The 17664-nt window shown below is 34.5% G+C and overlaps 2 protein-coding genes across 2 annotated transcripts in view; both read left to right on the top strand.

The window, feature by feature from the left end:
- Positions 1-1933: 1933 nt before the first annotated feature.
- On the top strand, positions 1934-5248 carry LOC147071680 (uncharacterized). The gene is made up of 4 exons (XM_085946267.1): positions 1934-2136; positions 2284-2666; positions 4364-4528; positions 4927-5248. The coding sequence occupies exons 1-4, from the start codon at positions 2046-2048 to the stop codon at positions 5182-5184; spliced, it is 897 nt and encodes a 298-aa protein (XP_085802393.1). The 5' UTR covers positions 1934-2045; the 3' UTR covers positions 5185-5248.
- Positions 5249-9646: 4398 nt separating this feature from the next.
- The window catches only part of LOC147071681 (DNA-dependent protein kinase catalytic subunit-like), a 98701-nt gene continuing 90683 nt past the window's right edge, over positions 9647-17664 (top strand). Inside the window, exons 1-7 of the mRNA XM_085946496.1 lie at positions 9647-10018; positions 11151-11338; positions 13571-13757; positions 14096-14359; positions 15178-15392; positions 16510-16788; positions 17485-17649. Coding sequence (XP_085802622.1) covers positions 9907-10018; positions 11151-11338; positions 13571-13757; positions 14096-14359; positions 15178-15392; positions 16510-16788; positions 17485-17649 — 1410 coding nt within the window. The 5' untranslated portion in view covers positions 9647-9906. The remainder of the gene's footprint in view (positions 10019-11150; positions 11339-13570; positions 13758-14095; positions 14360-15177; positions 15393-16509; positions 16789-17484; positions 17650-17664) is intronic.

Genomic DNA, 17664 nt, shown 5'->3' on the forward strand with positions numbered 1-17664 from the left:
AAATTTTCTCTCTTACATTAGGTACCTACGAAATTAGCATAGTTCGCAGAAATTATTGTACAGAAATATCGAAATTATGATACTTCAGACGTAATTTTTAATTTATATTGTAGAAAATAAATCTTCAGATGAAAAAACTTTTTTTCCGACATGTGACTGTGACATGATTGGTAATACTTTGCGTTCTACATTATTTCTGTTTGGCGACACTTTAGTGAACACAACCCTTTTTTGAACCCCAACTTTAGTGAATCAATATCCCACTCAAACTGGTCATTTAAAGACATATTGTGTAAAACACAACATGCTCGAATAAAGTGAGTAATTAAAACAATGTTTTAAGTGGTAGAGTTGTCTAAATTTTTGTTTCAGTAGACCAAATGCGTGCTCAATTTTGATTCTAATTTTACTGGGTTTTGTATTATAATTAATTTGAGTTTGATTTAGTATTCCCCTGGCTTTATAAGGTGTCAGCAAATTCCTGAGGCAGAGATATCCACAGTCGCCAAGTAAGTATATATTTGTCGTTACATTTACTTGGTAGTTGTCTATACAGTGAAGAATTTCGATATACTCGACTATCATGCACTGAGCCTGGATATCCAACATAGATATTTCGAAACTTGAGATTATCATCACACACAGCCTGCAACTAAAATAAAGGATAGTTAGTCATACAGAAAGCAATAAAATCCTTCAAACAAGTATGGTACGAATGAGATTTGTGATTTTCAGCTTGGTACTTGGAAAACTTATTAAATAACATTCTTTGAACCAGTGCTATGATTAAATTTATGTGAGATTATTTATTCTTTAATCTAAGGCGAGTCTTTTTTATTATTTTAAAACACAAATATATCTAAAACAAAGAAATATCATAGAAAAATATCTTGTCTTACCTGCATTGAATAATATGATTTCCTATTGATGTATGACAATGGATCATCTTCTGGCTTATCTATTTTTATATGACTACCATCAATGACACCGATGACTCCCGGAAACCCGTTCACCCTAAAAGCCATCTCTATAACTGCTTTCTCAGAATTCGTTGGCCATTGTATTATTTCTGGGGATATTTTGATGACTCTGGAGAGAGAACCGATAGTGATATTAAATCTATCAGCCACCATCTCGAAATGACGCAGTTTTATGTCCAGCAAACCAAAGGAATATCAGTAAATGGTTAGTGGCAATGATTCTATCATTGCCGCCTCTGTTCTGGGTTGGAAAATGAGAAGAATTTTGAAATCGTTCCGTGAGATCTGCATGCACATCTCTAGAAACGCGAAAATGCATCATGAACTGCCTGTCCGTGTACTCTACAACAGTATCTTCGCAATAATTTTCATTTTTCTTATTGGCAATGGGCTGAAAGTCTTCCAGCATGAAAAAATCATCATCAGACGAATGTTCCGACGACGATTCAAAAAATAATGGGATACGTTGAAATAAATCCATTGTATTGAAAACCAAAAATACAAAGTACTAAATCTAAAATATTAATATTAACATATCACGATGATCTTACACATGCCAGAGAATGCTGTTTTTAGGCATGTCGATTTTCCTTAATCCTACAAAATATTATATTAAAAGTCAAATGTCGAGAAAATAACAAACGAAATATTTGTAGAAAATATTAGATCGATATCGTTTTCAGGTTATGTATACTTTTTAATGATTTCCCGTTTGACAGATCGTCTTAGTCTATGAATCGTCCGAATTGGTTTGAAGTTTCATGTCAAACCATTTCTGATGATCCGAGAACGGTTTGATTTTCAATGATACACTGAACCAAACGTCAAATCTCAAACCATTTCCGGTCTCATACAATTTGTATGTATATTGTCTATGGTTTAATTGAATTTGTTTCGTACAGGTTGAAAGAAACGAACCTACAAGGTTATATTAGCTATGCCGTTAATTGTTTATTGTTTGACAGCTGAATTGCCTCAGTTCTTGTCAAATTAAGTTCTCGTGGACAGCATGTGTAATGATTTTGTAAAAATTTAATTTATATATCACCCTGCTAAATTCATGAAATGGATTTTATTATAGATGTTCAGGGAGATGAAAATCTCATAGATCAAGATGAGGTAATAGGAGAAGTCCACGAAAATGATTTCGAAGACGGTGAGTTTTGAGGTTATATTTATTTCGTGTTATCAATACTCGTTTACAATTCAACATATTTAAATGCTAACTTAATTTGGTAATTTTGACCGAATCAATACACATAATATCAATCGAGTTATATACTTTTATTTTCTTATTTTTCAGTTGACGACGATACCCTAATTGAAATCCTCAACAAAGTTAAGATATTCCATAATGAAATAATCACGGGAAAAGAGAGACGTGATGCCCAACAGAAAAGGCTGCATGGACATAAAACGGATGAAATGGTTGACAAGTTCTTTATCGAGATGGGGTGGGGGAGTAAGCTGGGCGAAAAATCTATGCCTGAAAAGGAGTTGATTCAAAAACAAATGCATTTTAAGTTTTCGAATATCAATTTGGACACTGGGAAATTTGACATGAAAGCCGCCAATGTGAATATCGATAAAATTTTGGAGAAATCTGTTCTTAAGCCGGGCATAGAGAAAGAACACTCTTTGCCAGAATATGATATGAGTGACAGGAGACAAAAGGCCATTAGGAAGGTGAGCTTGTCATATCTAATGAATTCATTATTTGGTACAAGTCGGTTATGTGGAATACAGCGGCAAACACATTTTGAAAATAGCCGATATACTGGATTATTTGTTAGGTTAACCTAACCAAACCTAAACTAACAAATAATCCAGTATATCGGGTATTTTCAAAATGTGTTTGCCTCTGTATTCCACATAACCGACTTGTATCCAAGTCGGTTATCGGGAAACCAGGTGGGAACCGCGCTAATTGTCATAGGCGATTTTGGCATAATTCATGAATTTCAAGAATGAAAATCTAACCTAACCTAAACTAACCCAACCTAACAAATAATCCAGTATATCAGCTATTTTCAAAATGTGTTTGCCGTTGGCTTCCCCATAACCGTCTTGTACCAATTATTGCTGAAACTCGCTACCCAATACTGGCTAACTGTTCAGTTATCACAATTGCGAGCACTATAGCATAGCGCCTGTACACACATTGATTTACAGGCACCAATAGTGTAGATTTTAAACTATCGCGATAATAACTGTTTACATGTTAAAGTGCTGTCTTTTACATGTAGAAGTGCCAAACTTATTCGTCAAGCATAAACGAGACACTATGTTGTTGTTGTGTGACGCTATTTGACATATTGGTAAATGTCAAAAATGTTCTGCACGGTGTAGTTTATATTATTTCCGGCAGATTCGCCACTATCATTTCGCATACACGCAATCTTGCAACTTGCACAATAATACATGTTTACACAAGCATTTTCTTGTTATGGCCATGATATGCACTGTCGTCAGTAAATCCGTGCACATGTAAACGGGGTATTGTGCTGGTGTTGCCAGTGCATAAGTTTGTGAAGATTATTTAAACTCCTGCAGCCATGTGGCTGGTCCATTGATAGACACACTGATGGTTTTAATTGGTCAGATTTTTTTCAATTGATTACTTTGAAATGCATTCTTTCTAACATGTTTTCAATCCAAAAAAAATGTGCTTGATAATTCAGATTAAATTAAATAAATCAATGACATGTTTCTGTACAAAATTACTACAAAATAGTTTGCCAGAGAATTTTAGCCAAACCCGAGAATCGGGTAGGTTCTACCTACTTTTATATTTTTTTATAACAAACGATAACGCCATACGACTCTGCCAGTTAGTGCGAATGGCATATTTAAAGTTACGTCGTTTTCATGATGACCCACTGGAAAAATGCTGACTTCCCCTTGAGACTATCTAGTTTGCCTCTCAGTTTATAAACGGGGTATAATGAATTAAAATTTTATTTTACCATTCAAAATAATTAGAAGAATAATCTCCTTTTTAACAATATTGCATAATGACATTGAATTATTTAAATACTAAAAACATTCATAACCACATTTTTTTTGCGGTAGGTGATTAAATTTCTAAGCTTCTAAGGTGTGTTATTTTTCTGAAGCCGTGGATCGCGGGTTCGATTTACGCATCTGGCATACCTATTCACACGTTGTTTTTTCAATGTGAGTTTGATCTAGATATGTCAACACAATGGGTGGAGCGAATAGCTAAAAACATTCCTCGTCTAAATAACCCTTATGGTAACCTTCCACATTACGGAGTCCCATACTTTTAACAGTATCTTGGTAATAATTAATATCAGTCTTTTTTTTTCATACTAACCACATTTCAATTCATTTATTACAATATTTTATCTGTATTCTTGCAGCGTGAAAGAGAGAAGACCAAGGGTCCTTCCTGGTATAATCTGCCTGCTCCTGAAGTCACCGAAGAGTTGAAGAATGATCTGCAAGTCTTGAAAATGAGATCTGTTCTTGATCCAAAACATTTTTACAAGAAAAATGACATGGAGGTGTTACCCAAATACTTTCAGGTGTGTATCTAGATATATTTTAAGTGTTATTTTATAAATAAATGTTTGTAAGTGTCATAGTCCTCTCATGTAGAATTTACATGAACTAAAATTTAGACTAATGGATTTAAATTCAAATTCCATGAAGTACCTTCGGTCGATAGTATTCATATTAAAATTTAGACTATCTGCAAAGCATCTAATTTCGTAAGCCGTTACTTGGTGTAAAATAAAATGATAATTTACCTTATTATGTGGTTTAGAAAACTTAAGGCATTTATAACTTAGTAAGCTTGAATCCATTATTTATCACCTATTGAACAATATAATATTGAATTTGATTGAAATCCAATATTTCCCTATCTCACTTTACTCGTTACATAGTATTCATTAAATTATATTTTTATGTTATTAATTAGGTTGGAAAAGTTATGGACTCTTCCCTGGATCACTACAATGAACGTCTTACGAGAAAAGAACGAAAGAGAACCATTGTTGATGAACTTCTGGATGACGCTGCTTTCAATAGATATAACAAAAAGAAGTACACAGAAATCATAGAGAAAAAGAAGAAATCACAGTACAAGACTTACATAAAAGATAAACGAACTAAAAGCAAAGAGCAATATAAAAAGAATAAAAGAGAAAACAAACTGAAGAAACAAACACAGCAATGATTTAATAGTTTTTTTCTACAGTAGTATTGAAATGTGAATAAATAAATTTTGGTTTTTAATATAATGTTTTCATTTTGCCTTTTCCATTTTCTTAAATTTATTTTCTTGACTGTCATGGATAATTAACATAATATACACATACAAATTAAACAATGACTGAAATGTGAAAGTAAAATAAATAAACCTATATATTATATTAAGAAATCGAGGCAGCCAAGATTCACATCAGTTTGTATAATTATTAAGCGCCGGCTAGATGCTCATGCTTTACCACAAGCTTACCTTCGCAAACCGGTTTGTATTGAGAAGCCCATGTGTATGGACAGGAAAACTGTAGCTCGCGCAAACCGAAAAGCACTAAGAGTGTTCTGTATTTTTTGCACAAACTATAACGCGCAGGCAAGTCGCTGCCGTCTAGCCGGCGCATTATGTTCATGGCTCCCACATCCTAAAGCGGGACCCCAGACAGAGATCTTTGGCATACAAATATAAACTTACTAAAATCAAACATCAATTATTATTATCGTCTTTCTTACAATTTGGCTACCAAAATAATATTCTGAAATAAAAAAATAAGGACTATAATGATTATTAACCCTTAGAATGCTACGCAACGATATACCGTTGTTTTTGATAATGGCCAGAAATGCTAACAACGATCGTCGTTTTGCTTTTGATGCCTGAAATGTTAAGTTAATTTTGGAACATACTACTGCACCAGTGGTATGAAACATTGTTTATCTATTTAGTTTTATTGTTGTGTAATATAACCCGATTCATATATGATTTGTGACTGGGTAGGTTTAGAACTTATAACTATTGTATTTTTTTTCATGGCATCACCTTTTTTACAATAAAAACAATTCCAAAAACAAATTTCAGTTTACCATATAATAATTTGTTTACAGTCAAATTCTTGGTGGAAGGACAATGTTTTATTTTATGCATTTGAAATAATGGGAAAGACTTTTACTCAACTCAGTGTTTAAAGTAAGGTGGATTTGTGCTATATAAAAACAGTTTCATTTATAAAAAAATAATGAAATAAAATCATTTGCAATACATATTTTAAATGTTCCAATAAACAAACACCATGAAGACCTTTTTCACAAATCACGCATATTGTAAGAGATCTTTTAACGAGGCCACTATGCAAAATTTTTCTTTTCAGCCGGGTAGTTTCCTAATTCCACTACTTTGTATTATCCCTCGTGTGGCATAACCGATTCTTTCCAATAACTGATAAAAATCAAAACTCTGTGCGCGGATCGTGCATTTCGCTCGCTCTCGCGATCGCCCGTATGATAGAACGAGAAAGAGATATGTCAATTACTTGCCTCGTTATCTATTCAAAACGATAAATTAATTACGAAACGTGTTTTCATAATATTCCGATTTCGCAGAATCAATTAGAGTGGTAAGGTGTCTAAAAATAATACAATACTTTAATTTATCAACAATTATTAGTAGCAATCCTCGACCAGATTTTGCACAACATCGTAGCAGCCAAAGGGTTAAGTAATAAATTAGTTCATGTTGAATAAGCTAACACATTCTAACCGCTGCGATGATACACGAAGCGGACCCGTACTACGATCTCGTGCATGCGCAGTGCAACAAAACGATCTGTCATCCATCAGCGCCATCTCTGTGCTGCTAATCGTACTATCAATGTACATTTATTATTTAATTATCCACACTATTAATTTTATTATAGAAGTAAAAAGGTACAAGTACAGTGAAACCCTGAATCTACAATACGAGATGCGAGGCAAGCCTGAGCAGCCTGTGCAAAGTGCAAAAAAGCAACACGACTGAACGGTCAGGCGAGATTGAGCGCCAACCATCTGTGCAAACAAAGCATAATAAAAAGTATCATAAACAATTCTATGACAGCGAAATGAAAAATATCAACAACAACGGTCAATTGGGATAATATTTGTGTCAGGACTATAATATTTAGACGATAAATCGGGGAACGGTTAATGCGGGATTATTTAACATTGTTCTCAGTGGCGGCTCTAGCATCTTTTAGTCAGATGGTCAGATGGCGTGAAATATCTAATAAGTACCTACCTAATCAATATTAATTAAAGCGTAAAAAACTTATCTTTTGTAGCTATTACTTCATCTTCATATGCCTCCTGCGTTCGAAAGAATCTTATTGCTACAAGAAAACAAAATAGTCTTTTCAAGGATACACTCGCCGTCAACCATGTTTTTTGGTAAACTGTTCGGAGTTAAATGCTTTTTTTGTTTTGATTAGTTCATACACAATAATTAAATCTGTTGGTGACTGGTTGGTGAGGTCCCAATCGTTTTACTTCTAGTTTGTCTTCAAATAATTTAATGTCAATGTACTGGACTTATATTTCAATAAATGAACCACCTCATTCATCATAATACCTAATATTATTTAATATTATTAACTAGTACATTACAATAATTAATATTTAGGTAATACAAATTAATATTGATTTAATTAACTGAAATAGCACATACCTACCCTTTGTTATTATCATTCAAGATAATATTATAAATTATTCTAGTATGTATTAACAAATATATTTTAAAACTTAAGGAGATAGATTACATATTTGATCACTTACTGGCAAACTAACTAATAAACTAAACCGGTGGGTCATGGGATATGAATTTACAGCCGACCGACAAGATAACTTCATAATATATTATTATAATAATACGCCCAGTTTTACCTACTCACACTTATGCAAGCCAGGTATTTACTACAGTGTCCCCGGTCCAGCATCGGTACATGTGGATAAAATGTGCATAGCACGTGCAAATCGGCCTACAGACATACGAATTGTTCAGCTTCTTTATGAATTTTGAGATTCATAACTGGCAATCGCATATAGCATCTCATCATATAAACATTGCTTTGATTTTAAAGGGGCCACCGAATTTCGACCCCGGAAGTATCGTTGTATTGTACTATGTAGGTAGAGCCAAAACTCACATAGAGCATTAGGGATGGGCCAAGAAACAAGAATCAAGGATGGGCAAACAGTAAAAATAAAATATATATTTAATTAATTTATACAAAATCAGTGTATTATGGTAGGAACGTATAACATGAATATTCAATTGAATATTGACTATAGAATGATGAGGGGACCGGGGTCTGTCCTCTAGGTACCCTAAGGAAGACCCGCCCCTGATTGTTCTTATGGGTGTTGGCGGGACTTTCAAAAATGAACGATCCATGCGGGAAAACGATTTATGCGAGAACGGTAGATCGGGGTTCCACTGTAGTAGAATAAAAAATAAAATCTAAGTAGTTCAGACAAGGTGAATAATTACCAACCAGTAACCCATTTAAAAAAAAACTTTTTACACAGCAGTTAGCTCTTCAATAATTCCGTACATAATGAACTTGATCGTACTATTTAAAGTAGTTATAATTAATGTACATTATAATTTAAAGCAATTGAATAATTGTGATCTCTACAATTACTAGGCAAGTACCTATTGCCATTTGTCAGTGCAAGTATTGTTAATGATTTATTAAAATTTCAAGTAGAAAATATCTAAATAATAGAAACATCGATATAATTGGGGGGAAATCATGAGTACAAGGGTTGTTGGTTGACCAAAGATTATGTTTCAGTTTAAAACCAAATGTAAATTAAGCACAGTAAGTATTATCGCGGCCATAACAAGAAAATGTATGGCTAAACATGTATTATCCTGCAGTTGCAAACTTGCATGCATGAATCAAAAAAGTTTGGAAACCTCTGATTATTTTCATGCGACAGTAGGAATTTTTTCGATCTGCGCAATAGAACGATAGTGGCGAACCTGCCGGCAAAAAAACGAACTATTCTCATTTTGAGGTAAACTGATTTTCACTACCTGTCAAATAGTACCAAGTACCATACAATGACAACATGGCGTCTCACTTATTCTTGAAGAATGAGATTTGGGAGACAGTCAGCACTTTTACGTGTGAACAGTTATTGTCACGATAGATTAAAAGACTCACTATTGCTGCCAGTAAATCCATGCACGTGTACAGGCGCTATTAGATAAAAAATATATATATACATGGATTATGGACGATTAATTGCGAAACAAGTCACTGTCATGACGACAGCGCGTGTGTGTAGAATAGAACCATAGACTAGTTATTACGATTCGGTATATAATTACAGCGGTTAGTTGCAAATTGCTTTATCTGTGCGCTAGTCTTTTTAACATGTACCAATAAATTTATTACCTTGTGACAAAAATTATACAATACATTCAACGAATAGCATTAAGAATAATAGCACGTTAATAACATTTTTAAATTAATCAACCATCATTTAAATAAAAACTTATTTATTTACAATCAATGTTTCGAGTATTCTATATGTTACTCTATCACATAGTAAGGATAAAAACGTTTTGCCACTAGGTTGGTTAACTTTCAACTGTCAAAGTGACTTCTTTATTTAGCGGGATTTCATGATTCGACTTGAGTTGACATTTACGAAAGATAACAAAACTACCTGTGAAGATTTATTAAAAAAATGTGTCAAATCCAACGCGGCATAAATGTGACTGGCGAGTGTATGTTTTAATAGTATAATTTTAAATACATAAGCTGAAGAAATAGTATCTCTCTATTATACCGATTCGTTTATTCAAAATTGTTTTGTAGAGTTGTCATTTTATTTCATGAAGTAGTGGGCATATTTTTGCTAGCAAAAGCAAATCATGGGCGATCCTCTGTACGATGCACTTCAAATACGTGACTATCATAAAGCAGAAAATATCGTGAAATACATCAAGCAGCATTTTGAAGACGATTTAACACTACCCGAAATTGGTAACAAACTTATTATATTATTGATATGATTTCTGCGTTTGTTTCATTATAATGGACATTTTTTTCATATAAAGCAACTCACTCCGGCATCCTAAATGTGGTTCAAAAGTTATAGAATAAAAATGAACCATTAAAACACAATGGCACTTCTGGAACTCTGTAATTTTTAAGAGATGCCGGTTTCGGTTTGCGGTTTTCAAGATTCGGAATCAAGGGTTCCAGTTGCAAAATAATCAATGGGTTCTCAGAATGCCAGAGCTCGATTATGGTTGCATTTCATTTTCTATAATCAATTTTTATCATTAAATGTCCTGCTAAGCGGAAGAAACCAGTCCTGCCCATCTATCTAAGGTAGGTTTGTATCGAAGTATTAGCACTTATTGTAACAATTACAATAAGTTATCCGTCGAAACAGTCAGAACTGTCTATCTCGCTCTAAAATTTACCATAGCCAAAAGAGGTGCTGTTAAAACATAGCACTTATTGTAACAATTACAACTAACTTATTGTAATTGTTACAATAAGTGCTAATACTTCGACACAAACCTACCCTAGATAGCTGCCGTAGCAACCGAAAGCAGTCTTGTGTGTTAAGCACAGGTTCGCGCCACTCCTCTCGGTCCATCACCGACTCTAGTGCCTCCCGCCATGCCAGACCTGCACTGCGTGTATCACTTTTGTAGCACCGTTGCAGGGTGAGGGAGGGCCTGCGGTGGCGATGGAATCCTTGAGGTTGTGCCACAAGCATACGGAGTGCCCACACTCTGGCGCCATCCAGAACACATGTCCTAGCCACATGAAGCATCTCTTCGCGATTACTTCAATGACCGAGGGCTGCTGTGTCTGCTCACTAACTCGAGTGTTTGTAAAGCGGTCGTACCAATGTACCCCTGAGATTCGGCGGAGACATTGATTCTCATAGCTCAAAAGCAGAGACCAGAGCTCAGTAAGATGCCACTTCTCACAGCCATACAGCAGCATTGGTACGACATACTCGTTGAACAAACGACTCACAATAATACACTGGCAATAATCACATCGCGACACTGGTGTCAAGGTCATACCTTGAGTAACCCGAACTCCCTCTATGAATTAAATGTAGTTAATTTAGAGACCTATATTTCACTTCCAGACGCAGCTATATTGATTTTGTTCGATAATTCTGAAACAAACTCGGAAAAGAGCTTGCCAAACTTTATCAAGAAAGCATTTACAACAGAAAACTTTGGAAGCACTGTCTGTGAAGTTTTTTCTCTAATATCCAACCTAATTGACAGTTACAAGGACAAATTTAATGACTACATAGAAGACATTGTTGCTGTAAGTGTATACATTGATTTAAGACTGATTAAGTATAATTGAACCCATGGTGGTTTAGTTGGTAGAGTACCCATTTCATATGTAGCCATCAATCGTGGGTTCGATCCTGCATCTGGCAAAAATACTGCATGTGTTTGATCCACTGCGAGAACCTAATGAGCTGAGCGAATGGCTCACAACTATTCCTCATAAAAAAGTCTGTTATATGCTCTTTGACAATGAAAATGATAATTTACCTTTTACTTAAAAATACAATACAGGCGGTCCTCGACTTTTGCACATTCTATTTTTGTACAATTCGCTATTTTGTACATTTCCTAAAATTTAGATGTTTGTCGATTTTTTACCAGTTGATTTGTTTTTTTTTTCTGTTTAAATATTTCGCCCTTATAAATTTATAAACATGTGTAAGAAACGGAGAAATTACAGTGTTCATATGGACAAAAGCAAATTAAGGACTTGATACCAATGACATTATTAATTGACAACTCACTCAGTACAGTAGCTTAAGTAAATTCGTGCATAGCGACATTCGCACATGTATAGGTAGACATCACGTGACAAAATTTCACAATTTCCATTATGCGATATCACTCATCGGGAATTTATAGCAATATCACCTTTATTGTAATGGCGTTAGAACAGATTATGCCATTCGGTAGACCTGACAAAAAAGTGTGTCATTTTTTTTTCCAGATGCTTCGTCCATATTAATGTCATTACTTCATACTATCGAAACATAAAAAGTAAATAATTAGGTGTTCTGAAAGCGGCGAATCTTTTGCTTCAATCGTCCGTTCGTACGACTTAAGCTGGTCTATGATAATACGTTCAATTTTGGAAAATAATATTATAATTAAGGAATATGTGTAAATATATCTTCAAAGATTGATTTCAAAAGGCACAGCATAGTGACGGATGAAATGGAGAGATCTTTGTCATCATGGATTGATCCAAGCTAGTTCTTAGTTTGCATAAAGATGGGAAGATTCAGTTGAGGCTGGTTTGACAAATTTAAAGGAATTCTTTACGTAATATTAAATTCACTGGAGAAGTTGGTAGTGAAGATTAAGATGCAGCAAATGAATTTATTTCCTCGTCTAAAATATTTGAAAATACACTTTTCGGTATTTTACCACGTTTTTATTTGCTCGTATTCTTGTTTGTCCGGTACAGATTTTTTCTTGCGTGTCCACGATTTGTATTGGACGATTGAAGATTTTTAAGTAACTTCCCGACTAGCTAGACATTTGAAACTTTTAGAATATATCAGAACACGACGACAATGCATTCTTTTAATACTTTTGGCCATCTTTAAGCAGAATTGAATTCATTTTCAGTTAATTCAGTTTCGTATGTTTCGGAAAAAATTCGTAAAAAGTAAAACACTATTATTGGTTGCTAAGGGGATCCTAGCAACTACATTATTAATATATACGTGCGTTACTATGGAAATCAATATGAAATGTCAAAATGACATTTTCAGTATTCTATATTTATTCAGTATTTCTATCAAGTACAAAAAAAAGTATTTATTAATACATAGAATTGTCAAGTTTATATGATTCAACAGAAAATTTAAAAACGTGGTATTTAAAAAGTTCTTTTTGTCTTGTAATTATTTTTTTACATTGCTCTAGTTTCGTACATTCAACATTCGTACACATTTTCAGGAACCAATTATGTACAAAAGTCGAGGACCGCCTGTAGTGTTTACTTAAAATATCTGGGTTTTCTGATGTTACACCCACATAATTCTGAACTAATGGGCCGAGATTCTTTTTTTTTTTTAATTGGCCGTAAAGCGAAATGCTGTATAACACTTTCCATATGATCTGTTGTCTCAAAGGATTTAGTTGAAATTGCATTATATTTATTTCAAAATGACGTTTCCATTCAAAATTCAAACTTATTTATTTTACATAATGAACATGACAAATTTAAAGCGTTCACAACATGACATACAAAATAATTAGTGTTAACAATAATTAAATACAAATACAGGTTAATATTAATGAGTAAAACGAAATTTTTAAAAAGAACATGTAAGCACACTGAGTGAACTGAGTGGACCCTCTATCTATCCGTGGATCAAATAAAAAAGGTTGGGAATGACTGGTAGAAAAATGAGACAGACAAAACTAAATTCTAGTTCACTGATATATTCAGTAATAATTATAGTCATATGCTGGTGGGTTAAATGGCTTATAATTTAATAATAACTGTTTTAAGGTATGCCTCACGGTCCTGCGCAGTGGTTGCCCTGCAGCAGTGAAAGAAAAATGTCTGCTGCCGCTTTCATCAGCAGTGAAAGGAAACTGGCCGGATGTCATCGTAGACATTGTGGAGATGCTCGTCAACCAAATTACCAGACGGAAAGAGAAGCCGTCTGTTTTGGCGAAGGAATATGAATTAATCGGTATACTCATTATTTCAACTATTCAAAATGTAACATTATTTATTGAACATACATAATTTGAAAACACCTTAGAGAAACACATAACTAGAAAAAATCTTTTTGAAAAAAATATGACACCACGGTTTTTGAACTTGGCCCTCCCGATTGGCATCACTGATGGCAGGTTAGTTCTCCACCTAGGGAAAACAAACATTTGATTTCTTAGATTGTCATCGGGGATGTTTGCTATCCTCTTTTTTCTTTTCAACATTATGGGCTCATTAAAGTGGACCTTCTCAAGAGCACATACCATAATTTCAAAATACCAAAAAATACAATTTATTGGTCATTTGCTACAGGCTTAATATCAAAGCAGTATCCTGAGCACATCTCACAACACTCGCAGACCATATGCAAGTGTTCGCTGATGGTACTAGAAGAGAACATCCACGGAAAAGTGAAGGTGACCATGGCGCTCATTGAAGGCTGCCTGGTCGGTCTTACGGATCTACTGATGGCCTTCTCGGAGCTATTTCATGAAGAAGGTGTCTGTGAATTAGTATACCGTGTCGTGAAAACTTTCTCCGATCCTGGGGAACAGCACCGAAGGTCTTGCGCTAGAGGTATGAGCATTTAAACTGTACAATAAATCAAATATGGTTCACCAACATCGGGCCAGCTTATGAGTTCTCGCGTATAATTCTCCCACGATAACCAAGCAGTAACATGTCAACTTATAATGTCAAGGGTCCCGTGTTCGAATCCTAGGTCTGTCAAATTCAAATGTTTTTCAATATATGTTTGGAGCCAAAGTATGGACCTAATAAGTAGCAAAATAAAAGCATAAAAGCAAGTAGCTAAATAAAATCTGTTAACACAACCTCCACTCTGTGGAGGCCAATATGATCCTCCTAGGATCAAACATGGTGACGTATTTATTCATTGCATAAACAATTGATTAATTTCTTATTGGTCGACATACAATATTAATGCGTCTGCTGTGTTGTAACAATGGAACATTCACCTCTAAATCCGTGGCATGAACCCTTTATCTGGAAAATTCATGTGTTGTTTTTTCAATACATATGTGATTGTGTCCAGAGTATGGACATGATAGGTTGGGTGAATGGGTATCAACCATTTCTCATAAAAAAAACCTATTTCTTTTCAGGGAAACACTTTATAATCTGTTGTAATTTTTTTAAAGCTTCATTAAGTATAGGTTTTTCAATGATAGAACATATTATTTTCATTGAAGGATAATTAATAATGAAATCTTTACTCTTCATTGCAAAATGATATCTTATTTTTATGATGGCCTTTAAATTTTTATGGTTATAAATTATGCTATAAAAGAATGTATTACTTTCACTACTATCAATCGTTCCTTGTAGAAAAAGTATTTACTTATAATAAAATTATTTATTATGCAATACTACAGCGGCTTTGCGAATGCTGGGCCATCACTGCAAACATTTCCCGGTAAATCTCTTGGGTGATGTGATGTACTGGCACGGACTTCTCACGGCGTGGGTCAGTCAAGACAATCGGGATGACAGAATGGCTGGCTGCTTTGCCATGGATTCCTTCTATCACACCATAGGTGCCGCGCTCTTCAGAAATGGACCTTCCGTCTCAACAAACGACTGTCTTACGGTATGCATGAGTATACCACTAAAATGCTCACACCATTACTTTATGCAAATGCACTGCATTCCTTTCAATTTCAAATTATTCACTCTCTGTTAGTTTGCCTTCAGGGACAAGTGTCACTGATACTATATTCTCTCCTGAGTGTGGACATAATATCGTTGCCGTACAGGCAGAAGTCACTTACTCCAAATACACATTAATCTTAAATCGTGACTTCTGCCAGTCAAGCAGCATTACTTTTTCTATATAATGACATTAAAATCTCAATTTCGTCAAAACTAGAGTTAGTGACTTCTGCCTGTATGCCCACAATATTATTATTATTAAATTAATAGGCACCTACAAGCAGAATTTAAATTTAGTTAATTCTGGTAAACAAAAATTATAAAATGCTCTGAAACACAATATTGGGGATCGGGATGGAGAAATATAAAAAAAAAACACTTTTTATGTTTTTTAAAGCATGGGGGGGGGGGGGCAGGTGTCACAAATGTGACGTAATATAGACAGGGTGGTAAAAGGTTATGTGACGATGGGGGAGGGGTAAAAGATAGCCAAAATCGTGTGTTGTATATGTTCAACAAATATTGCACGATTGGTTTTGTTTTAAAGATATGCAGAAATTTGAAAATAATGACATGATATCAGTGACAAATAGTCTCGCAGCTCGAGTGTTGATTGACTGGACCATGGCAGATCTCTTATTGGTCATTGAACCGGTCTTGTGTCATTGCGACTTCGTGTGTAACTGTACTGACATCTATTAACGTGACTGAGTATTTCTGATGTATTAAGTGATCACAATCGTTATATGGAAGATAAATCCCCCTTATCGTAACTGTCATCACCATGATAAGCCGATCACCCTTTGATTTGCGGAATTTGAAATCCCTTAGATATAAACGTGGTTATTAGAAATAATTTGAATGAATCATAAAGAGATCTAGAACATTCTCTCGGAATGTAAAAGAAGTGAGTTTGTATCCCACTCGGCTTTTTTTTTCCAGGATTTTTTCTAATAGTTATGTTTCTGAGGTTTTTCAAAATTTTCAAAACAGCTTATTAAATAAGTAATACAAATCTCTTTGTTATATCATCCGGATACTTCTTTTATTTTTAGCATCTCCTGCATTACTTCATGTCGGTTCTTACACCATCAACTCATCGATCAGAGGAAGACACGGAAACCATAAAACCATACGTGGCGAAAGTGACTTTGAAAGGGTTTGCAATACTTATGCGCGAAGTAAGACCACTTCTGAAATCTGACGAATATCTTCAAATAGCAGACGTCATCGCAAGGCGAGCCATGTCGACCTATCACTCTTCTAATGAGTCAGAGATTGATGGAAGCAACGCGGATGAAACCGCTGAAGAAATAACTGAGAAGATTGAAACGGTGAGATAGTTATGCCATTTTCAATCTTTTTTTTATATTCTTAACCCTAAAGAATATTTTGTGAAAAATATGCTAAGCGTGAATCTTGAAAATAATGATAGGTTTTATTTCGTAGCTTTAATGTTTTTTATTTTATTTAGAAAACATTGATTTTTATAGAAAAAAAAATTGATATCCTTTTTATTTATATCAAATCAAACTTCAATTTTACCCAAGTGGAAAATATCGATATAAGAAGCAATTCAAATGAACACAGTTATTTTCCTTCCAATTGGCACCTGAATATCAGATGAGTTATGCGCCTTGGAAGGCCTTGGAGGGACAAACAACTAATGCTCTCAATTTCTTAGATGGTTATCAGAGACATACGGATTAACACTAGCATTATCGTTTACACTACGTATAAGTAAAAAAAAAATACATAGCCAAATAAAGACCTCTTTTAACTTTTCGTAAACTACAGTTGTAAGCATACCGAAGAAAATGTCAGTTGGATAAAGTTACGGATAGTACACATTATCTATACAGCCTCAAATAAAGAAGTCTCAAAAAATTCTTCTGAACCCTCTCTGCCATAAGGTTGTACTTCACTGATACAGAGCTCAAACAATTGACCCACTCTCAAACCAGCTTCTAATTAATGAACACTGAAAACTTTGAATATTATTATTATGTCATTCTGATCTCTGTTTCTAGCTATGTGATCATGTTGAAGCTCTCGCATCTCTCGGATCTATATCATCGAGTAACGTAGAGTCGTTTCTTCGAATCCTCATTGCAGAGTTCCCCAAGTGCCTCTCTCACCGGCAATATATTGTTGTGAAAGCATTCAGGAAAGCATTGCCAATTGTTGATTTGCAGGTTAGTTTTATTATA

This window comes from Rhyacophila brunnea, unplaced genomic scaffold (genome assembly GCF_057557595.1).
Source record: "Rhyacophila brunnea isolate RB1 unplaced genomic scaffold, BYU_Rbru_1.0 scaffold_2, whole genome shotgun sequence".
Lineage (NCBI taxonomy): Eukaryota > Metazoa > Arthropoda > Insecta > Trichoptera > Rhyacophilidae > Rhyacophila > Rhyacophila brunnea.